This window comes from Schistocerca serialis, chromosome 9, assembly GCF_023864345.2.
Source record: "Schistocerca serialis cubense isolate TAMUIC-IGC-003099 chromosome 9, iqSchSeri2.2, whole genome shotgun sequence".
Classification (NCBI taxonomy): Eukaryota; Metazoa; Arthropoda; class Insecta; order Orthoptera; family Acrididae; genus Schistocerca; species Schistocerca serialis.
This window is the reverse complement of record NC_064646.1, coordinates 343,047,824-343,073,864: the sequence shown is the minus strand read 5'-3', so window position 1 is coordinate 343,073,864 and position 26,041 is coordinate 343,047,824. Positions and strand designations below refer to the sequence as shown.

Sequence of the window (26,041 nt, the reverse complement as noted above, 5' to 3'; positions counted from 1 at the left end):
ATAGAAATGTATTGTGTTTACTGCACAACCATTTGCCATTATGTGAGCTCTTAGATACATCTGCATCTGATCACATGAGTCTTACCTAATTTGCAGTGATGGACTGAGCAGTTTACAAGCTATAATTCAGTGCTACCCCCACACCCACATGTATTGTCCGCTGCAGACCTTCTCTCTGAGCTCCAAAACACTGGAAGGCTGATTCTGTTTATCTGTGCCCCTAGCCAAGTCAGAATCCCAAGAAATGAACTCGCAGATTATTTGGCCAAGAGGACTACCAAAAAGAACAGCCTAGAATTAAAGATTCCAGCCTCATACTTATGGAAAACACTATCACAACAACTTCTAGGGCCATGGTAAATACTTGGGGCATACGAAATCCAAAGGGCAAGCAATTTTACCAGTAAAGCCCAAAAGTGATGGGAGCACTAAGAAATAAGTCAATGAGGCAAAAATACTGGCCCCTTGACAACCTCAATAACAACTCTTCTGGATGCAGAATGGGATATAAGTCCATGGCACACTGTGTGTTGGCTGTTTGTTTAAAATTGCTGGAAAGACATGTGGCCTTGTTTGGCCGGTGAATCACCAGCAGAGGAGTGGCCTACAGATGAGACAAAATAGGAGAAATAATGCTGAACTTCTGCCAACATCATAACTTGACTTTTCATATGTCAAAGTGAATAGGGCAAGGCGAACAAAATTTAGATACTGGTAACAGCTTAATGGAGACATAGGCTTCAAAATTTTCTGCCTGGTCCAAGGTATTTTCAAACAGCTGGTCATATTACCACAGCAAAGAGTATAAATCTTGAAAGAATTGGAATGCAAAAATGTGGAAGGCCAACAGTTAATTTACTATTAACAACACAAGCTACTTTCCACATTCTTATAATCTGCTGACATGGAGAACTGCCCCTGCAATGGAATATGCTGTTTACTATAGGACTGTCCAAGAGCCCTTACGTGTCTAGGTTAATTAGCCTGACCATTGCTCTCATGTCTACCTTAAACTTATTGTTACATTCCATCCTGGATTTTCCATTGTTTGATTAAACTTAGTTGGCTGCTCATTCACAACCAAAGTAAGTGTAATATCCTGGGTGATACTTGGGGAGCGTTGGAGACTGCATCTGAGTCCAGGTAAAGGACTGGGGCCTCTCATGAATGTCTTGCAGTTTACTGACTGTCAAAAATTGATGCCAAATGGTCTTCTTTCTGGCTTACCCCATACATGCTGTCAACTATGCATGGACAATCCTATCTAATATGCACATCAAATGAATACTGGGGTAGGACTACTGAATTGCCCGTGGAGCGTAAACAAATGCGGAGAAAGAGTGCAATCAATGTTGCGAGGAATGACAGTGACTCTTCAACTTACTTGCACTGACTGAGCTTACTGAGGACAAAGCTGGACAGCAGCGTGATGTCGCCATATATGAATTGTCGCCATATATGAATTGTCAAAGGCACCGTCACATGGCAGCTCAGCAGAGGGCACAATGGTCTTACCAATACCTCAGGTCGCAGGAGAATGTTCACCAAACTTTGCCACTTGCAAGTTGGTGGAAAGGACATCCTGTGCCACTGCCGTATGTTCATGTGATCTGGGCAACTTTCACTAAGAAGAGTCAGACAAGGCCAGTACCCAATTTGGACTCAGGGTCGAGTGCTGACCAGATGATCATATCCCTAATTAGCAAGTTTGCATATGAGGCAGTACATTGGGACACTCAAACAAGACCCCCGCATGAGGGACATTGCAGGTCAGCGACCCAGGCTGCATACGTCTTCCCGGGTCACTTGCGGTTCTGGGTAAACTGCAACGTGCACCAACTACGTGGGTTTGATGCCCAGATTACTGCATGAGCAGGTGATGGAGGTCACAGCCTTTGTAAAGGGCTTCAAATTTTGGACAATTTTGTAAAACCTTGCACTTCTGCACAACAACGAGGCAGCCATGTAGGTTGAATTGATGATAAGCCCTACCTGCCCCTCCAGGTAAGTCTTCCTCCTTTCTGTAGACTCATCAAAACTGGCAAATGATGTTGGAGGTGGTCAGGAGAAGGCTTCTGTTTAGGTTTCTGGCCTGCTGCCAGTGTGGCATGAGAGCGTATCAGCTCTGCATTCTGTTTGAGCAGCTCATGCAGCTGCTCCAGCCTGATGTTCTTGCTTCTGGAGGCGTAACTGTTCCTGTCAGCATTGCATAAATACCAGGTCCTTGGTGGCCATAAATTAATACTATGAAAAAGATAAAAATGTCACATGCATAAGAACATTATCAGTCTCCTGTTTTGTATTTGCGCAGGCACGATAATGTCGCAAAACCGTCCTGTTGACTTGCACAAATGTCACAATTGTAGCCGATGGTGGTTGCTTGACCCTGGAAAAAGGGGCTGGATCTTGGAAGAGGAAAAACTCGATGTGTGGGCCACTCTGTGGGGGAGCAGTATGTCCAAATACAGCATAGAGACTGGCACAGAACTTGACCATCACAGATGACCAGAACAACTAGCACATGGAACCAAGAGCATGGTGCAGTGTGAAAGACAGGTCTGCGTTAGTCGATCTCATTGTAAGAAGTGACTGGCACAATTTATCACCACCGACGAGTAAACATTTTAGTCAATGGTGTTGTCCATACGAGTCTCTGTGTACATTGTCTGTGGTAGCTTTTCATACAATTCTGCTTCGAGACCCACGACAGCTTGTGTGTCCTTTTATATGTCCACAGATGGAATACTAATATGTCCAAGCAGCCAACATAGTTTTAGACTTTATCTGACAGTGTGACTTAACCATATTTGAAGATCAGACAATGTAACCTTGTTGGTCACCTCCTGAGGGGCTTCCCCATGGCTGGTGATTTGGTGTGACACCTCCCTTTAATTTGTTTATTCTTCTACATCCCCCATCAATTTTACTAAGAGTGTTACTTTATTTATTCCTACCATTAAAATATCTCAACTCCTTTATAATTCACTGTGGCCCGAAGGTGGGATGCAGAAAAATATCATCTCATCACTTGGTATTTCCCTGAGGACATCGACGTGTTTTCAACTAGCCTACTTCCCCCATCTCAGGGTACTTTATCTTTTTATAGATGGTTGTATCCACTGATTCTATTTTTGCATCCCAAATGAACATCTAATGGTAGTTCTGGCTGTCCATCTCATTTACTTAAGAATAATTTTATTGCTTTGACACTCCCAGGATAGAGGAACCAATGAAATGGTAGTTTTGTCCCTAAAACTCGTTAATGAATCAATCCATATAGCACAACATTGTTCATTGTTGTTGGCAATAATGACCAGCATGCTTCGTCACTGGATTGTTTCGTGTGTCCACACTCACAGGTTCGTGGTGGCAATTCATAGTTGTGGACATTTTGTGTTTCTACAGGGAGCCATAGAGGGCCAAAAATTATGTTGGAAGGCAGATTTTAATTTGTACATTAAATAACTTACAATTTTGTGTGTAAGTACTACTATGAGAGGATGAGATTGACAGGAGGGAAAAGCATGGTAGGTTGCATCAAACCAGTCATAAGACCAAGAGTTTTCTTGTGTGGTTAGTATATGTGGTTCAATCCAGGAATGTGAGAGGTTGTTGCATGAGATAAATGTTTGTGGATCAGTCTTAATGAAACATCCCCCTCCTTCACACACACACACACACACACACTTTCAGCTGCAGTAAATATAAAGTTACCATAAGAAAATTGCTGGCAGAAAATGTAATGAAAGAGATAAAGAGAGATGGCAGTTTCTCACAAAACAGAGGGGAGGCGGGGCGAGGGGGATGGTGATGTAGACTTGCTGGGGAAATAAATTATTTTGAAGCTGAAAGGTCTTCCTGAGATCGCCTTCATACAGCTATTTATGTAGTAGTGTGACAATAACATCCTTCACTGTTTTGGCACCTCATTTCTTTGAATAAAATGCATATTTTTTTTACAGGTTAGCCATTGTAGCAAACAAAGCCTTGACTCATCAGTTCTCTTTGTTTTTGTTGTTAAAAACATTTCAGTTATTCACATTACTGTGAATCTTTTCAGTGCTTTCTCTGTATGTCATGTAATGTTTTGTTTATGCAATGTCATGTTTAAAGTGCTTTTTCTGTTACAGATCAGAAAGTGGACTGAAGTGTTATGATCAGCTTCGTCGACGTTCAAGAGAAAGTAGGCAACAGAAATCAGATTGTATTGAAATGCTCAAGATTGTCTACAGCTGTTTAAAACGAAGAGATGCTTTGTTAAGAGACAAGGCATTTTCTGAACAGTTAACGTAAGTTTGCAAACAATGTAAAACAGATATGTGAGTCATGTTTATGAGAGTAAATCAGTAATACTGTCAGACTCTTGAAATTGTTTCGTTGTGCGTCATCCATTTAAAAAAATTAAAAAAAAAGTGTAGAGTTAAATAGCTACATTACAAGGGGAACCTTTGAAACTTTAATTTCTTCATCCTGACAGTGGAGTTGGATGACTTCACAGAGGTATATTGGGAGGGGGTGGAGGCAATAAACATTTAGCTGTTTTCTCTCATTTGCACCCTCTGCCAGGCACTTAAATGTGATTTGCAGAGCATCCATGTAAGTAACCAGATGCAGAACAAAACACAGTTTTGCTGTCAGATACTTCTGGACAGAAATAAAGAAGCATAATATTATTAAATGTTATTTTAGATGTAAGTAATTTAATCCTCGAATGGGCACACCTGTGTGTAAAGTATGCCAACCATGTGTAACATTGTCTTGTACTGTTCCATTGTTGTTTTACAATTGTGAGCCTGTACTTATCCCTTTCTTATTGCTTCAACTAATTTTGTCATCATGTCCAAGTGACCAGCAGTAATGTAAAATAAACAACGAGCTAGGTGAGAAAAAATTTATGATCTGTGCAATGAAATGTCAGATTCCGAGGTAACTGTACAAGCCCATAATGAGGCAGTTGTCTGCAATGTAATTAGTAATCAAATAAGCGTTTTGGTGGGATCTGATGCAGCTGTGCTGTGTAATGCTCTGAGTGGGTCATTACTATGAGGTAACATTTGTCTGCAGCAACAGAATGATACAATGAAAGTTTATTTTATTAGTGTTTAATTGAACAGTGATTTAGCTGATACAATATAAGTTTATTGTATCATTGTTTAATGAAACAATAATTAAACTGATTTTGGTCATACATGTTTACCTTGGTAGCATAAAGATGGCTATTCACTACATGTGTTCAAAGTACGCCACATGCTCTCTCATGTTATGAAAATTGACATGGCTGAGCAAAAGTTGTACATCCATCTGTTTTATAAAAAATTGAACATATTTTTGTAAGCAATCAGTATATCGTTTGCTGTGTAACTCATACATTCAATTTAACGTAGCCAAAATAAAATGTTATAGACTTTGTTATTGCTCAGTGCTAGTTCATGATTTATTAGATATCCAAAATAAGCATTAGTTATTAGACGAACACAGTAACTGTTTTAGATGATTGGGGTCACATAATACAATTTATGTCATAACCTCAAGGAAACAGTTGCAATAGTACATAAATCTCAGTTACTTATAAAATTTATCATTTAATAATACAGTACAGATTTGAAGATGATATACTCCTCTGAAGGAATTCTTTGAGACTACAGACTTGTTTAATAATAAAAAATTCTTCCAGTGCCATTTGGAAGCACCTTGCTTTTAAACTTCTTGATGACATTGGTTGTTTTGATCCCCACATAACAGGAGCTGTTATCTGCAACTTGTGTGTTATGCTTTGTCAGGTGATATTCCCAAGTTAGATTTACAAATGTGTAATGATAGCTGTGCGAGTTATTTCTCTCTCATAGACATTTGTTTACTTAAGTCGTCATAAATCTGACTGCATCCACTCTCCACTGCCTTATTTTGACGGACAATTGCTCTGTTCATATGTTGGACTGTAGCCTATCACCATACTTCAATTCCATATGTGTAATATGGAAACATTATTGCAAAATATATCAAACACCTATGTTCATAGTTGAAAACTTGTGATGATGTCCTTATTGTATTAGCTGAGTTTCGTAATTTTTGGTACAAAAATCAATGTGAAACTTGTATGAGAAGTAGATGTCTACCATCCCACCATGAAAGCTGTTTCCTCCAATTTTACATTGCCTGACAAAAACATTAAACAACCAGTAGGTGGGGTCAAATGTCAATTTAAGTTCGTACACATGCACACCATCTGGAGTTATGTAATTGATTAGAGTTGCAAATCTCTGTACAGTAGAATTGTTTGTGTTTAGTGTTGCTAGCAGATCTAGTGGGGTATATAAGGCATGTGAGCAGTGTGAGATGTTGAGTGGTTACAGTGAAGGATACAGAGGTGCTGCTTACTTGTGTCAGACAACGTTACTGTTATCTGACACATACATAACATTACTGTTATCTGACAACATGGTAGGTCTCCATTTGGCTGGCTGGTTGAATCAGACAATATCCAGATTTGTGGGGCATTTAGATGTGACAGTGGCTATTGTTCGACCACTCGGGATGTGGTGACAATTATACACATTATCAAGGTTCCTGTCAACTATGTCTGACTGCTTCAAGGGAGGATTGCTGTATTGTGCACCAAGCACATCTTAACTCCTTCACATTGGCACTGCCATCCACTAACCAATAATGAACTTCTTGTAACATTCTGCATCATCCTGCACAATTGATTGGAGACTACTAGTAGCCACACTAGGGAATTATGATTCAATGCACAGGTTGACGTTAACACTACGACAAAAACGGGTGCATTTGGAACGGTATCATCACCGAGAAGCATGGACTGCTGATGAATAGTGTCATATTCTGTTCAGTGATGAATCGTGGCTCTGCAATACCCCAGATGGCCATCACGGTAAGCATGGGGATGATCTTGTGAGAGGTCCCATTCATCTAGTGTTTTGGAGAGAGACAACAGTGGCAGTGTTTCTCCTGGTGTCATTGTATGGAAAACCATTGGCTATGTCTTCAGGTCACAGCTGATAGTGACTGAGGTAACTCATAGCACATTAGTACCGAGTGTCTGCAGTGTCTCCCTGAAGTGGCAAGATCCGTGTGTCTTGTCTTGCGCGCTTGAAAGGTTGGCAGCACATGCAAGTCTTGCCTACAGTGATAGAGTGACAATGTACCATATGCGTTACAGCTGTGAGTTGTGTTATTGTCTAGCTCTTGTGTACGCTGAGTGTGGTGAGACTGCATACTCTTGCAGAGAGAGTGTTTTTAGTAGAAGAGGTTTTCTGTGCATGAGGAAGCATTACGGAGCATGTGAAGCGGCAATTTATTTTGTGTGTTCCTGCTTCGAGGTGTCCACATTGTGACACTGTAGGTGATTTTATTTGCAAATTCCAGACAACAGGTTCAGTTAATTATACACCATGAACCGGTATGCCCACAATTTTAGCTGAGTGGAAGCTTGACAACATTTCGGACATTATGTTATGGAGTCCAGAAAAGTCAGTGAGGAGCTTATCGCAAGAGGCAAAGGTCTCTTGTAGGACAGCGCATAAGGCTGTAACCAAAGAACTGCGGATGTACCCATATAAAATTATAAAAATACGGCTGTGCAGCTATTACATTATATGGACCATTCAGAACAAACAGTTATTGTGAATGGTTTCAGGAATTTGTTAACTGACAGGTCGCTGTTTTAAATGAAACCTTTTTCACTTACAAGGCTTGGTTTCACCTATCTGGCAACATTAATTCCCAAAATTCATGAATTGGGTCATCAGAAAATCCATGTGTCTTAAGAGAAACACCATTGCACACAGAGAGAATCAGAGTGTGGGTTGCCATAATGGTAGTGCAAATTATAGATCTGATCATGTTCCTCACTACTGTCACTTTGGATGTTATTGTTGGCAGATAATTTATCTATTTATTGCCCTACTAAATGAAAATGAGATCAGTTGTTCATGTTTCCAACAAAACAATGCTACTGCTCATACAGCACACCAGTCCCTATGACTTTTAGAAAAAATCTTTGGCATCAGAGTAATTACGAAAGGTCTCTGACCTCCGTGCTCACGTGACCTCTGTGCTCACCGGATCTGTCTCCACTCGACTATTTCCTCTGAGGTCAGCTGTTGAAATAATCAAAAGACAATAGATGAACTGAAGACAACAACAATTCATTGCCTGCATTCAATTATACATGAAACATTTCCAGCACCTACTGTGAAATTGGTGAGTACAATGTATTTGATTGTAATTATTACAGATAATTTATTTCATAGGTTTAATTGTGATAAGTTAGAATCCCAACACAACTGCAGCAGCTGGCAGCAAATCCTGGCTACCAGCTTATAGAGCAATACGAATGTGCTGTCAATCTTACACATCCCACAAGGTGAGACACTTGGTGCTTGATGCTGCAGAGTGACTTTGTGGACACACTGTATGTTACGGACATCTTGTGTTCTCATGTGTTACCTCTGATACGATGTTATAGTAGTGCCATTTTCCAACAGGACAATGCTTGTCCACACACGGCACATCTCTATAAGGTGTCTGTGTGATGTTGAGGTGATCCCATCGCCAGCAAGATTCCCAGATCTGTCCCAGACAGAATGTATGTGAGGTTAGCTTGGATGTCACTCTGTCTGATTGCCAGAATCTAGGTTATCAAAGGCCAGTTACAACAGTTGTGTAGCTTGCCTCAGGAGTGGATTCAACGGCTCTGTGACACACTTCCTAATTGAAACAGAGCACACATCCAGACCAGATGAGGGGCAAAATCACGATGATGAAAGGGCCCATACTGCAAAATTGTGTGTAAATTTGACTCAGTATTCTAATCACTGAAATAACAGCACATACTCTCTGAAACTCTGAGTTTTCATTTTGTTTTCTGCTCTCCTTCTGGGTGGTTCAAATATTATTATTATTATTATTATTATTATTATTATTTTTTCTTTCCCCCCCCCCCCCTGGGAGCACTGTTCTGTGTAGTGATTAGATAACAACACACCATTGCACATCTAGTGGTTTAAGTGAAGTACATTAAAAATACCTGTATTTTACTAATGTTAAGTGTAGGCTATTACTTGCAAAGTGATTTCTCAAGACAATTAAGGCACCAAAACAATTAATTGCCAAATCATCCTCATTTAATTGGCAGCTAACAGTATTGTTGTATCATCTATATTGTTAAATAGTGTGCTATTTTGCACTGTGGGTAGATCACACAGTAAACATCTCAGAACAAATCTTTGAACACATCATACATTACAGTAGCAAAACTAGAAATATACTTTTTAATAACATAAATATCTTTGTGTTCAATTATCACAATCCTATATCTGCATTGTTGGTGTAATTGTAATAGACATTTAACTATTTCTCTGATACTGCAAGGAACTCGGTGTGTGAATGAATGAATCTGGTTTATTAACTAGCAGTTAATTAGAAACTGGGCCAGATGTATGTGACAGGTCTAGGAACAAACATGCCTCTCTTTCATTGCCATCTAAATCCATTACAACTGGATGTATTAGATACATAAAGCAGATGAAGTTGTTGTTACTTTTTCTTTGATAAAAATGTTTCATTGCAATGATTTCAAGCACTTAGGCAGTTTGCAGTGTTGTCACGGCTGCATTTGTTGTACAATGGTTTGACTTTTGTCAAAATTAATTGATGTGGGAATCTAGCTTCATTTAAACTTACATTAAATAAGTAAACTAGAAAATACAATGAGTGAATGATTGAATTATTTTAAAATAATGGAGGTAATTCTATCCCATACATATAGACTTTATTCTGTATTTTATTTATGATTCTAAAATAGTTTTTGTTGATTGTGTTCCACAGCTTTTATAAATCATAGAAATGACATTATGTAATATGTGAAGGTGCTGCACAAATTATTTTGTATTGTACAACCACTTTTGGTCACACAACATTTTCCAGTACAAATTTTTGTTAGTAGCAGGAGTTGCATAACAAACCATAAAACAAATGTTAAAATATGATATTTGTAAATGATTTTTTCATCCAAAGGTAGATGACTGGAGTGTCAAATAAAATATAATAAAATAAATAATTTGTAGAATAGCTTCATGTCTTAACACAATGTCATTTCTGTGATTTGTGGTTCTCTATTTCACCTCATATTTTTGCACCTGTTCTGGCTTTCAGTAGATGCCAAGAACAGGGTTCATGCATAAGATACCTGAATTGATAAAATGTTTATTAAAAGCATTATTAATTTATAAGGGTCTACAACGTTTATGTTTTCACTGTTGTGTTGTAAAAATTTTCTCGGCGAATTAAATGTTTGGAAAGATTTCGGGATTGCAGCCAGTTGTCGTACCCTTCATTCCACAATATTTCAACTGAACGCCTGCCAGTCATCTTCAAGTGAGCCACCAAAGACTGACAAAGATGTTATCCGCTCCACCTTATATAGCATGCTGATAGTATTGCTGCACATGCGTCAGAGTCACGGTGACAGAAGGACCACACCACCCAGCGGCAGTGCCCTTGCTGGTGGAATTGCAAGGATCAGCTGTCTTCAGTTTTGCCACATGCTGCAGTTATCGGAGTATTCTGGCGTCTTCGTCTGGAGCAAATCTCAGAGATGACGGGACTCCACGCATTATCCAGTTGATAGCCGCTGTTGCGGTTCATTAGATTTTCCACAATGTGTATTTCAATGGATTGTTTTATAATGAAATCCCAAAAAGATGTTGTGGCCAAAATTAATGTTTTGTGATACTCCATTGAATGTCCATTGGAGTGTGTGTTTTTTGTCCTGTATAGACCCTAACACACTGGCAAGGTATTTTGTAAATTCACGCCTTCCAGAATAACAAATTATCCTTCACTGATCTCAGCAGGTCTGAAATCTTAGGTGATGGGTGTAAAATCACTTTCACCTGAAACTTATAGGAAATATTTCCAATGGAGGGTGACCACAAAGGATGATCCCTCAAAAACGCATGTTTTGAATGTATAATTTTTGGTCATAGCATGACAGAAAACAGCTCGATTACCTAGTACCCACAAACCAATTTCAGTTTTTTACTGAGTTTTTACTTGCTGTTACACATCTGCGATTTTAAAAAACTGATGAATTCCATTACCACAAATTATTGTATGAACATCATATTGTACATTTAATTTCCTTAGCTTAAACAGATCTTGTCCAAAGTAGCGATTTTTAATTGTATATGCCAATTACGTTTGTTTTTGCTCATATTTTGGGGGTTTTAACATTTTTCTCAATTCTGCTTTTTCCTCAGTTGTGCATTTTTTAAGTCCGGACTGCACGAAAATGTAAAACAGTGGATTCACTGTATTTATCTGCAGTCTGTCCTCTCTGGACACAGCAACACTGCAAATGCAGCCATTTGTGTTGTTGTGGTAATGGCACCTTTCTGGACACAGCAACACTGCAAATGCAGCCATTTGTGTTGTGGTGTTAATCGCAGCCTACACATGGGACGGTAATTTCCTAGTCTGGCTGGTGATCATCTCCGAGCAGTGATGCAGGATGACAGAGATTGTTACTGGAAGGCCATTACTTGTTGTCAGATTCAGATACAGATGTAAAGGGGTTAAAATGTGATTTGTGTACAATACAGCAGTCTTCGCTTGTGGTGGTCGGATGTGGTCAACCAAATTCTTGACCAGAATGCTTGTCATCACGTTCGCATGCAGTCCTACATTGGGCTACTGCTACCTTCAGGTGCCTCACAAATCTGGAAACTACACAATTCAACCGACTTTCGATATCCTTTCCAACTCTGTCATGTGCTCATAACGTTGTCCCACACAAGTACGTGGCGTCTCAGTGTCGTCTACAGTGATCACTCCATATCTGATGCTGTTGACATTCGTATATACTCTACTAGGCCTGGTAACAACATTAAACATGAACAGCAGTAATGCACTCTTGTGGCCATTCCGTATTTTCACAGAGAATTGCAGCTCTAATCATTTATGTACCCAAAGATTGTGTGTTCATGTCTGAAGTTACATTGACAACTGACTGTGTCTTCTAGGTGCTTCACTTTTCTTGTCAGGCAGTGTAGTTTATAAACTGAACCAGTGTATATTAGAGTTCCCTATAGTTTACAATTCTGCAGATATTGACAAACGTATTACTTAATGTTTCAGAACCTAGTATATTAAAATGTGGATAATTGCTTGCTAAACATTTGTCATTTTAAAAAGTATTTGGGCTGATGGATATTGCTTCAAGCCACCTGACCCCTTTCTTAATAATCAGTTCATTGTATAGATTTAAGTTTATGCTTACCAACCTCTTATTTGTGAATCCAGTTATTAAGAGTTTCTGTTTTGGATAGAAATTTCTGGCTGGTTGAATCAAATTTCGTGTTCCACTGAAAATATCTTCCACATTATTGTTTCAAGCAAAATTCATCCCAACATAGATGAAGACAGTATATTTTGTGCAGGTGGTGCCGTCACAGATCTTAGCTAGATTTCCACAAAAGATTACATCACATGCAATTAAAATTTTGTAATAGCAATATATTAATTTACAGCTGTTGAAATAGAAAAGGAAACTTTGAATAAACAACAAAAATATATTTAGTCAATCAATAAAGCTCTGAATTATCAAATTGACAAAGATGCCTCAATAAAATCTGCTTGGTTTACAAGTCATGTAACTATTCAAAGCAAAGACAGATGCTTTACACTTGTAGTGAGGTGGGACAGCAGTTCCAAACGTGCTGGCACCTGCCCCTCATGCCATGTGATGTCAGTTGATCCTGTAGTGGGACAGAGCTGCTATGAACATGCCTTCTGTGCATGGGTCACTCTGGGCCTTTCTCGAAGATTCTCGATGCTGCTATTGCATCTATATAAGCAAAAAACTGTGCCAACCCCAACAGTCAGTCGTTTTAACTTTTGATGATGTGGAGACAACTATCAAAATCTTGAGTGACGTGTGGGTTGTAATGTGAGAAGATTTTGTTGAGGAAATTTGCACCAAATCATATTTATGAACTGGAGTAGTCAAGGAAGAGTTGCAGTGGGTGGAGAATTAGGCACTGTAAAAACTCATGCTTATTGAATGGAGAGAGAGAGAGAGAGAGAGAGAGAGAGAGAGAGAGAGAGTGTGTGTGTGTGTGTGTGTGTGTGTGTGTGTTTTTTTTTTTTTTTTGGTCAGAAAGAAAAGCAGACAGATAATGGTGAAATGAAAATTCTTACCACCAGCTTGGAAGCTTTTACTGCATGTTATTTAGAAAATAGCATACTTCAAACTGAAATAATTGATTGAATGATTACTGTAAGAAGATTATCACAGCTTCCCGAAACTCAGTGTACAAAGTAATACACTTGAATTATATAATTAATCATGTAATGGAACATTATTATCAAGTTAAAAGTCACAAGAGTTTAAAAAAAAATAATTGATCATGCCGATAAATGTAAATCAGACGTAAAATAAACAATCAAATGAAATGTGCCCCCCCCCCCCACACACACACACAAAAAAAAAAAAAAAAAAAGAAATTACTAATACAGCTACACGACACTAAACATGGAAGTAAACAGATTAAGGTGTAACCTGTGTGTACTGTTTTTGGGTTTGGTGAAATAAGAAATCAGTGAAGAAGCTATCATTCATGGGTAAAATAAGAACCGTTTTTATTGAATTATTCACAAGTTTTAGAAAATATGTGCTTACTGATAACGTATAAGTGCAGTCATAATGACTCATAAGGAAATATTATAAAATTAAAATTCATGGCTAAAATAAGAAGTGTTTTTATTGAATTATTCACAATTTTTAGAAAACATGTTCTTACTGATAATGCATATGCACAGTAATAATGACCTGTAAGGAAATATGATGTAATTATTGTATTTATTGGAATAACACCCATAATACATGTAATTTTAGGTTATAGGTTTCAGTGGCAAAGGAATAAGGATGTTGAAGTTTGATGGAAATATTATAATGATGTAATGTGAAATGAAAACAGAAACTAGAATTTACGAGAAAGGAAACAGAATAGACAAAAATGGCACACTGTGAGAAATCAGTCAGTTCAAGGTACAAGAAGATAGTACTGTATTAAGAGGTGGCTGTGGCATGAGATTATGCTAAAGTGATTAGAATGAAATAATTCACAACATACTAGAAGTATTTCATTTCTGTGCATTGGGTGTAGCAATCAAATTGAAATGCGTATACAGTAATTTAAAAGGGTGTGCAATTTTGTCTACCTTCATTCCATGAGCTAAATCTCTTTATTGTCTTTCATATAAGTAGCAGAATCTTCAAACAAGCTTACACACTTTAAAATGTACCAAAATACTTTTCTTCCATGCTGAATTACCTTGTTCTTTTCTTACTAATTTTTTTACATTTGAAACATTGTGAATTACGTTTCTTAAATTGACAATTTTATTTCTTATTGTATTTAATTAAAAGAAATTATTTATATGTTAATTTATCATCATTATAATTATCAATATTCTCTCAGATTACTTGCTGTTCTTCAAAAAGATCTTGAGATGCTCGACAATCCCATCAACAGAGCAATTGAATTAATAGAAAAAATCAGTGTTGAACTGAAAGAGGAACAACTGAAGAGACAAAATGACATTTGGAGGTCTGTAATGGGACTGGTAAGTCACTGTTTCACAGATTTTTAACTAACATATTTTTCTGTAGCTGATTTGAAATTGTGTGGAAAACAAGCGCGCACACACACACACACACACACACACACACACACACACACGGGGGAGGGGGGGGGGGAGAGAGAGAGAGAGAGAGAGAGAGAGAGAGAGAGAGAGAGAGAGAGAGAGAAGCCAAACTGGAAGGTTGTTGTGAGAGATGAAAACTGTAAAGGAAAAACTGCTTCCTCTGATAGTTTTTCTCATGCCATTTACCTAACAAGCTTACAGTGCTGAAAACTCATACCTCCCTCCTCTTGCCTTTCGAAAGAAATATAAGAACACCTGTGGCAGTTTGACACTGCACCTTTAATTATAAAATGTTATGTGGTTGTCATGAGTAGAAATCATTCTTTCCTGCTTCTGTTTTCCTTCTTCTTTTTGTGATAACAGTGAAGGAATGAACCACCTAATGTGAGTATTCTTAAACACAAATTCTACATGCAAGTGCCTTTGTTGATATCATGGGCGACAAGATATGCTGTGTAAGATCTTTCAGAGACCAAGTTGCAAGTTACCCCTTGTAATGTAGTGTAAGTGCAGTTTTCCTGATGGACATGCAAGCGTCTCCACATAAGAACAGTTTGTGGTCTTTGACATTAAGTATTCATACACTAAAAATGAATGAGGCTGCTCCAGTGCTACAGTGTGGCTGATAGAGTTAAGCATTTCAGCTACGTTAGTAGTGGGTTGTGCTGATTAGAGAGAAATTACATGACTTAATTGGTTTAGTACTGGTTTGAGTTAATATCCCATATAGTCACTCTTTTCAAACACCCACCATTTTATTGAATAGGTTTCTGGGTAAACAAGGGAATATGAATGCTGTATTTACTTTCTGTAGGTTAATTGCACCACCAAAAGTGGTGCCCATAGAGAATAGTCCCCTGAAGTGCATAAAGTTGCTGGACAATGGAAAGGCTGTGCATGTTTGAAGCCCCTACAGAATTTTCTTTACCTGTTAACCTCTTGCTCATAAAAATGATACTCTTTAGTGCTTTTAAACATCAGAATAAATGATTGTTATTTTTGTATATATTATATGTTTTGTTTTCTTCCTTGCATTGCAGGATGCTACACAGAATTCTGTTGGTCATGTTTCACCATCTCCAAGTCTGTACTTGGATGAGTTGAAAGAGCTTCAAGTTCCTGAACTGACTGTGACTGATTTCAAGATTGGCAGTTTCATGCCAGATCGCAACCTTGCAGATGGAAATCTTAGCAGAACTCACTCAAGAGAGGAAACACCAACTCCAAATGAACTGAGAGTCTCCAGAGAGTCATCACCACATCTTGCGGGCAGAGTGTCGCCATTTGCTGTCTCAGATGCTACAACTATTGTTCAAGATAATTTTGAGCTCAGGTTCAGGTGGGAACTGTTACGAAAAAACATTTTCCTTCAACTTCATATTTCCTTTTGGTGCTTTCTTTTTTGTGTCTGTGAGGTATAACTCTTGTTTTGTGATATACACTAACGTCTGGAAGTTCAGAATAATTGGGATGAGAAGTAAATGGAAAGCAAAAATGTGAGTAATGGCAGATGACAAAGATGTTCTCCAAACAGGAATTGTGGTTTCTGTAGGGAAGAAGTGCTTCCTGACTTTAGCAGCAAATGCTGCAAAGACAAGGAAAAGCATTAGATATTAATAATGCCTGTCATGTTTGTAGTTTCATTATATTCTGTGCATAGTTTCTTGATGAAGCAAGCAGTTTAATGCAGTAGAATTACCATTTGGAGGGTTGAACTCTCAGACTACTTAAAGCAGGTGAGGTGCAGACCACAGTTTCGGAAGTGTTGAATGCGTCCCAAATTGTCATATTTAGGCTTTAGCTACAATTCTGAGGGACAAGAAAATTGCATTGTACACCAGGACATGGTCAACTAAGAGCATCTGCTCCACAGTAGGAACAGTATCTGATCTTCACTGCTCAAAAGATGTAATAACATATGCAAGTCAGTTGTCTTGCAGGGCTTACAGCTACATCCAAAGCTGAAGTTTCCAACAAACTGTATTTTGTCAGGAGTGTGTTGTCAGAAGCTCAGAACGTTTGATCTATATGTTACACATCAGGCAGTAGTGTGTCCTTCCTATGTGGCTGTGCAATGATTGACTTGTTTATTGTGGAGTCCACAAGATTAAAATTTGACCACATACAAGTGGAGCAATATAACAGATAAATTCCACATCAGTTTTCAGAACAGTTGTCATTCTGCTTTTGTTAGGAGATAAAATGGTATCTGGCAGAATCCCAAGAACGTAGTGGAAAATCAATTTGTTACTGATTGTGGGGTCCTCATGTGGGAAGGCATTGTATAGGAAAGGGCTTTGTTGGAGTTGGGAGTTGGTTGTAGGAATATTTTTATTGCTCAGATTTAGAGAGGTGATATATTCCAAATATGTGTGACTTTGCAGTGGTATTGTTTGGTTGGACTTCCTTTTCATTGACAATAATGCCCATCTACGTTGAGGTGTTGTAGTGGATTCATTTTGCAAAGGTAAAAGTATCCAGCACACTGATTGATCGATGAGATCTTCAGATTTGAACCCTATACGGCGTGTCCAGGATGCTCTGGGGGCACCTCCTACCAGATCTTTGTCAGGACTGGGATTGATTGTCTGTAGAGCTGTTGAGTTACCTGATAAAGAGCATGCACCATCACTTCCAGTTATATGATGTTAGTTTTGTGTAATTGTAATCATGCACTGTTGAATTAGCAATAGCTACTGAGCTGAAGAGAGAGCACTCATATTGTCGTTGTTGTTGTTGTGGTCTTCAGTCCTGAGACTGGTTTGATGCAGCTCTCCATGCTACTCTATCCTGTGCAAGCTTCTTCATCTCCCAGTACCTACTGCAACCTACAACCTTCTGAATCTGCTTAGTGTATTCATCTCTTGGTCTCCCTCTACGATTTTTACACTCCACGCTGCCCTCCAATACTAAATTGGTGATCCCTTGATGCCTCAGAACATGTCCTACCAACCAATTCCTTCTTCTAGTCAAGTTGTGCCACAAACTTCTCTTCTCCCCAATCCTATTCAATACTTCCTCATTAGTTATGTGATCTACCCATCTAATCTTCAACATTCTTTTGTAGCACCACATTTCAAAAGCTTCTATTCTCTTCTTGTCCAAACTATTTATTGTCCATGTTTCACTTCCATACATGGCTACACTCCATACAAATACTTTCAGAAATGACTTCCTGACACTTAAATCTATACTCGATGTCAACAAATTTCTCTTCTTCAGAAACACTTTCCTTGCCATTGCCAGTCTACATTTTATATCCTCTCTACTTCGACCATCATCAGTCATTTTGCTCCCCAAATAGCAAAACTCCTTTACTACTTTAAGTGTCTCATTTCCTAATCTAATTCCTTCAGCATCACCCGACTTAATTCGACCACATTCCATTGTCCTCGTTTTGCTTTTGTTTATGTTCATCTTATATCCTCCTTTCAAGACACTGTCCATTCCATTCAACTGCTCTTCCAAGTCCTTTGCTGTCTCTGACAGAATTACAATGTCATCAGCGAACCTCAAAGTTTTTATTTCTTCTCCATGGATTTTAATACCTACTCCAAATTTTTCTTTTGTTTCCTTTACTGCTTGCTCAATATACAGATTGAATAACATCGGGGAGAGGCTACAACCCTGTCTTACTCCCTTCCCAACCACTGCTTCCCTTTCATACCCCTCGACTCTTATAACTGCCAAAGATAAGTCGTAAGGTCAGTATTGCCTCACGTGTTCCAGTATTTCTACGGAATCCAAACTGATCTTCCCCGAGGTCGGCTTCTACTAGTTTTTCCATTCGTCTGTAAAGAATTCGTGTTAGTATCTTGCAGCTGTGGCTTATAAAACTAATTGTTCGGTAATTTTCACATCTGTTAACACCTGCTTTCTTTGGGATTGGAATTATTATATTCTTCTTGAAGTCTGAGGGTATTTCGCCTGTTTCATACATCTTGCTCACCAGATGGTAGAGTTTTGTCAGGACTGGGTCTCCCAAGGCCGTCAGTAGTTCCAATGGAATGTTGTCTACTCCGGGGGCCTTGTTTCGACTCAGGTCTTTCAGTGCTCTGTCAAACTCTTCACGCAGTATCGTATCTCCCATTTCATTTTCATCTACATCCTCTTCCATTTCCATAATATTGTCCTCAAGTACATCGCCCTTGTATAGACCCTCTATATACTCCTTCCACATTTCTGCTTTCCCTTCTTTGCTTAGAACTGGGTTTCCATCAAAGCTCTTGATATTCATGCAAGTGGTTCTCCTTTCTCCAAAGGTCTCTTTAATTTTCCTGTAAGCAGTATCTATCTTACCCCTAGTGAGATACACCTCTACATCCTTACCTTTTTCCTCTAACTATCCCTGCTTCACCATTTTGCACTTCCTGTCGATCTCATTTTTGAGACGTTTGTATTTCTTTTTGCCTGCTTCATTTACTGCATTTTTATATTTTCTCCTTTCATCAATAAATCCAATATTTCTTCTGTTACCCAAGGATTTCTACTAGCCCTCGTCTTTTTACCTACTTGATCCTCTGCTGCCTTCACTACTTCATTCCTCAAAGCTACCCATTCTTCTTCTACTGTATTTCTTTCCCCCATTCCTGTCAGTTGTTCCCTTATGCTCTCCTTGAAACTCTGTACAACCTCTGGTTCTTTCAGTTTATCCAGGTCCCATCTCCTTAAATTCCCACCTTTTTGCAGTTTCTTGAGTTTTAATCTACAGTTCATAACCAATAGATTGCGGTCAGAGTCAACATCTGCCCCTGGAAATGGCTTACAATTTAAAACCTGGTTCCTAAATCTCTGTCTTACCATTATATAATCTATCTGATACCTTTTAGTATCTCCAGGGTTCTTCCATGTATTCAACCTTCTTTCATGATTCTTAAACCAAGTGTTAGCTATGATTAAGTTGTGCTCTGTGCAAAATTCTACCAGGCGGCTTCCTCTTTCATTTCTTAGCCCCAATCCATATTCACTTACTATGTTTCCTTCTCTCTCTTTTCCTACACTCGAATTCCAGTCACCCATGACTATTAAATTTTCGTCTCCCTTCACTATCTGAATAATTCCTTTTATTTCATCATACATTTCTTCAATTTCCTCGTCATCTGCGAGCTAGTTGGCATATAAACTTGTACTAATGTAGTAGGTGTGGGCTTCGTATCTATCTTGGCCACAATAATGTGTTCACTATGCTGTTTGTAGTAGCTTACCCACATTCCTATTTTCCTATTCATTATTAAACCTACTCCTGCATTACCCCTATTAAATTTTCGTCTCCCTTCACTATCTGAATAATTCCTTTTATTTCATCATACATTTCTTAAATTTCCTCGTCATCTGCGAGCTAGTTGGCATATAAACTTGTACTAATGTAGTAGGTGTGGGCTTCGTATCTATCTTGGCCACAATAATGTGTTCACTATGCTGTTTGTAGTAGCTTACCCACATTCCTATTTTCCTATTCATTATTAAACCTACTCCTGCATTACCCCTATTTGATTTTGTGTTTATAACCCTGTAGTCATCTGACCAGAAGTCTTGTTCCTCCTGCCACCGAACTTCACTAATTCCCACTATATCTAACTTTAATCTAACCTACCTGCTCGATTAAGGGATCTGACATTCCACGCTCTGATCCGTAGAACGCCAGTTTTCTTCCTCCTGATAACGACATCCTCTTGAGTAGTCCCCGCCCGGAGATCCAAATGGGGGACTATTTTACCTCCGGAATATTTTATCCAAGAGGACGCCATCATCATTTAATCATGCAGTAAAGCTGCATTCCCTCGGGAAAAATTACGGCTGTAGTTTCCCCTTGCTTTCAGCCGTTCGCAGTACCAGCACAGCAAGGCCGTTTTGGTTATTGTTACAAGGCCACATCAGTCAATCATCCAGACTGTTGCCCTTGCAACTACTGAAAAGGCTGCTGCCCCTCTTCAGGAACCACACGTTTGTCTGGCCTCTCGACAGATACCCCTCCGTTGTGGTTGTACCTACGGTACGGCTATCTGTATCGCTGAGGCACGCAAGCCTCCCCACCAACGGCAAGGTCCATGGTTCATGGGGGGGGGGGGGGCATATTGTCGTAGTAAACGGAATAATTCTGTAGAACAAATGACTGAGAGGCAGGCTGTGGAATTTCAGCCCTTTTGCACAAGCCATGTTGTGAACATGTCCTATACAAGGGTGCATATCAACTCTGATATCATGCAAGCACTCGATTTTTCAAATGAAAGCATGTTAAGGGCATACCTTGAATAATTCGATTTGGGAAAACTTCCACCACCAGAGTTAGCTGCTACAGGAAACAACTTGCTGATGTTAGGGTTCTGTCAACTATCACAAATTGTAATAGCATTTTAAAATGACCACAGTACAGCAAATCATTTGCCAGTACTCAAAGCTGGACAACAACCACAACTGATGAGGAAACATACCAGCCAGAAACACCACACTGTTACATGGTACAGGAGACCCTGAACTGTATATGTACCTCTGCTCTTTGCACATTGCCGTATACAAATTCGAATAGGCACAAGAACATTTCTATTCGATGCTGGACCCATCGAAAAGTTTGCCTGAATTGATTAATTCTGATACAAGTTGGTACATGACAATAACAGGGAATAACAGGGTATCAGCTTGCTGTGAACACTGTGAAGCAATGCATCCTGTGGACACCATTCCGGCAGGGGTGAAGACAGTGTTGTGTGAAGGCTGTTTACATTGGATGACAGGTGAACATCCTGATACTTCTGTCACCATTTATCCCTGGCAAAACATTCAGGTACCTAATCTGTTTTTTGCCCTGTAGTTATCTGCAGGAGACCTGTTCCTTCAGCACACCTCCCATCTTGTTGCCAGATTCAAGTGAAATCGTAATTCGGTTTTATAGGGAGTACTCTGCTGCATTGATCCCTCACGTAGCTTGCATTTATCATGAATTTCTTTTGCAGTGCAAATGTGACTAGAAAAAGCACACGTGACTCCCAGGTACAAGAAGTGCAAAACAAACCTACACAGTCACAGACCAGTATCCTTAACTTCATTTTGCTGCAGAATTATTTTGAAAATTCTAAACTGAAGTATAATAAATTATCTTGAAAAAGGAACGCTTCTAACTACTGATCAGAGCAAATTTAGAAAGCATTGCTCTTACGTAAATAACTTGCTCTTTTGTTGCACAATATGCTGCAAACCATGAATGGAAGGCAACAGGCATATTCCCTATTCCTAGAGTTCTGGAAAACATTTGCCACACTACCTCGCTGCATACTGCAAACAAAGGTGCAAGTGTATGGTGTAGGTTCTCAGATATGTCAGTGGCTCAAAGACTTTTTAAGTAACAAAACCAAATACATTCCCTGAATGAATGGTGACTGTTCAACAGAGAAAAGGGTGTTGTCATAAATGCCCATGGAAGTTGATCTGACTGCTCTTGGTCTCTATATACATAAACAGTTTGATGACTGGTATGGTGTATGGAAAAGTGCATCGTTGAGTGACTGTGTGAGGATACCGGCTGCCTTAGACAGAACTGCTATTTATTGTGATGAATCACTGGCAGTTTGCTCTAAATGTGGAACTGTGTAAATTAATGCAGGTGCATAGGAAAAACAATCACATAGTGTTCAAATACTGTATTAATCGTGTACTGCATGACACAGTCACACCTATTAAATATATAGCCATAAACTTGCAAAACAATGTGAAATGGAAAAAAGCACATATGGCTGGTAGTAGGGAAGGCAAGCAACTGACCTCAGTTAATTGGCAGAATTCCAGGAGAATGTAGCACATGTTTAAAGGAGATCACGTATAGAAAACTTGTGCAACCAATTCTACTTGCGTGTTTGGTATCCCCAACAGGTCAGATTAAAAAGAGAGATATTGAAGCATCTTAGAGGTGTGCTACTAGATTTGTTACCGGTAGATTCGGTCAACATGCAAATATAATGGAATTGTTATGGAAACTCAAATGGAAATCCCTGGAGGAAAGATGAAATTCTTTTCATGAAACACTATTCAAAAATTCGTTTTGTAAATGAACATTGCCTTTCTTGCTGCAATGTATTTTATTTCTTCCAGACATGTTTCGCCTTTTACTTTAAGGCATCTTCCGTGCAATCTAGAATGATGTTTCGTTTTGATGTGTGATATTTGTAGATTGTAAAACAGTTCACATGTTCCTTTATGTAAATAATGGATTACGTACAGTTCTTTGTGTTTTTGGTTGGTATCTGCATTTCCTTTCGTCTGGTCACATGCTGGAGGCTGCACCAAAACTTCAGTTATGAAACATAAGCATATTTTCAGGTTATGAACTTTTTTCTTGACAATTTTTGTACTGTTCGCCCTTAGTGCAATGGAAAACTATTAGTCTTCTGTCACTAGTTGTAGTTTACAAGGTCAAACAATATGAAAATTGTGAAGGAAAAGTTTGTAACATGAAAACATGCATATGTTTCATAGGTGAAGTTATAGTGCGACCTCCAGCATGTGACTAGATGAGAGAAAATGCAAATGCCAACCAAAAATGCAAAGAACTGTAAGTAATCACTTATTTGTGAAAAGAAATCGGGAATTGTTTTATTATCTACAAATATAACATGACAAAATGAAACTATATCATTCTAGATTCCACTGAAGACACCTTAAAGTAAAAAAGTGAAATGCATCTGCAAGAAATAAAATATATTGCAGCAAGGAAGTTAGTTTTTATTTACAAAACGAATATTTCTGTGCATGATGCTGCCCAAGTGAACAAACTTACTATTGAGAAAGTTTGAAGAACCAGCATTTGTGACTGACTACAGAACGATTCTACTGCCATCAGCATACTTATACATCTCGTGTGAAGACCACAAAGACAAAATAAGAGAAATCAGAGCTTTTATATTTTTATTAATGTTTCCCTTGTTGCCTTTGGAAATGGAACAGATAAGGGAGTGACTAGCAAATGGTACAACATACTCTCTCCCATACACTATGTTGTGACTTTTGGAGGGTGTACGTAAATGTAAAGAATCGTTCCAATATGGTTTGGTGGACAATCCACAGGCACAGGAAAGTGATAGTTTGGCTACCCATATGCAACTGACTTCAGTCCTGGGATGTCTTAAGATGAGAATGTTCATGTCTCAGCTGTGATGGGTCTTCTGGGTCTTGTGTAATCTACTATCACAGTATATCAGTGCTACTAGACAGGGGTGCTCATGATTGCATTTCCCTTATTAAGTGTTGTAATGCAAGAGGTAAATACACTTTTGTTAATTTTTTAAAAAAAGGTAAACCTTCGACATTCTGCCCTTGATTCAACATAACTCTTGCACACAAATGTAGGCGCTGTAAGATTTGTATTTGTGTGTTTTGTTACGTGAACTCTATTTCATGTAGAGTATGATTTATGTGAAAAAGTAATATTGCTCACTCTGAGGGCGAGGAGAGGGGCACTTGTTATAGGAAACAGACTGGCTGACAGCAACATGTAAAAGTAGAGTGCAACAGACAGAAAGGAAACAAAAGACCAGCGTGTCTGTTTCTGTTGCAGGCCTGGATGCATATATTTGCATGTTATTTAGTTTTGTCCTTACTTATCTAATTCAGTGACCACATCACTTACCAATCATCATTCGAGTTAATTATAAAGGTTTCGAAAATCTCAATACTTAAAAACAGTAACTTAAAGTTAGTCATTTCAGATAACGTATGATTCCACCAAGTTAGAATAGTACTTACCAGTAGTACTTTCCTGTAATTTATTTGCTCTGATACAGTAAATGCTGCTGTTTTGATGAACTATGTGTGGTACTTTGCACACTGCTGACATAAAGCAAATTTCACATGTATAAGAAGTACAAAAAATGTATTTGTGAAGTTTGTAAAGGTAGAAAGGTATGTAATGTTAGTTAAGAGTCTTAATTTTGGTCACTTGTAGCCCAAACAAGAAGTTTTTGCAGGATCAACTTCATGAAATCATCTATACGGTGATGTAGGTTAAAGTCCCTAAATTTCTTACCCTCCAGACAATTCACCCTGGCTGGCCCTCATTTGTGAGTAACCGATGAAAAAAATTTTGTAATTTCACATGAGCCTCTTTAGCTGTAAAAGAGGAATCTGTAACAGACTCCTTCTGCAGTGTAATGTTTCCAAACGTATATTGAAAAACAGTATTTTCACACACTCTCATTAAAAGATCACAATCTACCATTTGGAAATGTGCTGAACATCCATTTCCAAAAGTTGGGTATAGGATAAGCTGCTCAACTTATTGCTGTGGACCGTGTAGGGGTGGACCGTGTAGGGGTGATGGCAACAAGTAGGAGATAGCTGCTGAGGGCGAAGTACATTGGGGCCTTTGTGGGCCCCGAGGCCATTATGATAGGCATGAAGACCTCAGCAGAACCCTGAAATGTCATCCCACACATGCTGATCAGCTGACACTGCAGGTAATTACAAACGAAAGTGATGGAGTACTTAGAAAGAAAATAAAACTCGAACTAAGACTTGAAGAATTTAGATGGATTGTGGACTATAGATGCTCTGTGAGCAGAAATCCATAGGTTGCCAGTTCGAATTCAGCCCAGAGGAAATATTTCTACAGCTGTAGCTCGGAAGGTCAGCTGATACACAAGTTAACGATTGTTCTTAGTGCGAAATTCTCCTTCACTGTATTGAATCTTCACCTGGCTGACAGTCAACGCAAGGAGGAGCCCAAAGCCTTTACGTGCCATGAGACGATTATGATTATTCATAGAGACAAAGTGAGTAATATACAAATGATTGAATATTACTTCTGGAGCTAGTTATATTTTGGTCACGATACAATTTAAATGTATGTTTTGGATTACTGAAAGTTTTCTAATGTGTGGTATTTTACTGTAATCTGTGGTGATAAATAACAAACTTAAAAAAAAAAGTTAAGGTGGTGACCTCGTATTCAAGATGATGTAGATTCAAATCTCTTGAGGTTTGTTGAATTCTTTTTTATTTTTACATCTTTATCAAAATGACTTTGATCAAAAATTTTATTCAGTTAATTGCATTGATTGTAATTTTTTAAACTTCTATTGCTTTGTCACATCATTTTAATCACCGTATTAACTTTTACAATTGCTTTCATTTTTCCTTCCTATTATTCTTTTTGCAATTGGGTTCTTTGTGTGCATGAATTTAATTATTTTTATTTATCTGTCATAATATTTAAACATTTGAGAGTGCTGATATATAGATTAAAAAGCAAAACATGAAATACTCTATTTACATTGACTGTGCAGTTGTGTCAAAATTGTATTTTTCATTAGAAGACGTATCTCTC

General features: G+C 38.5%; 1 protein-coding gene across 4 annotated transcripts in view; it reads left to right on the top strand.

The window, feature by feature from the left end:
* The window catches only part of LOC126419922 (inhibitor of nuclear factor kappa-B kinase subunit alpha), a 176,749-nt gene that overhangs the window by 141,102 nt on the left and 9,606 nt on the right, over positions 1-26,041 (top strand). For all 4 annotated transcript variants that reach the window (XM_050087209.1, XM_050087207.1, XM_050087208.1 and 1 more), the window contains exons 13-15: positions 4,131-4,289; positions 14,505-14,649; positions 15,771-16,069. In XM_050087209.1, the coding sequence (XP_049943166.1) occupies positions 4,131-4,289; positions 14,505-14,649; positions 15,771-16,069 (603 nt within the window). The remainder of the gene's footprint in view (positions 1-4,130; positions 4,290-14,504; positions 14,650-15,770; positions 16,070-26,041) is intronic.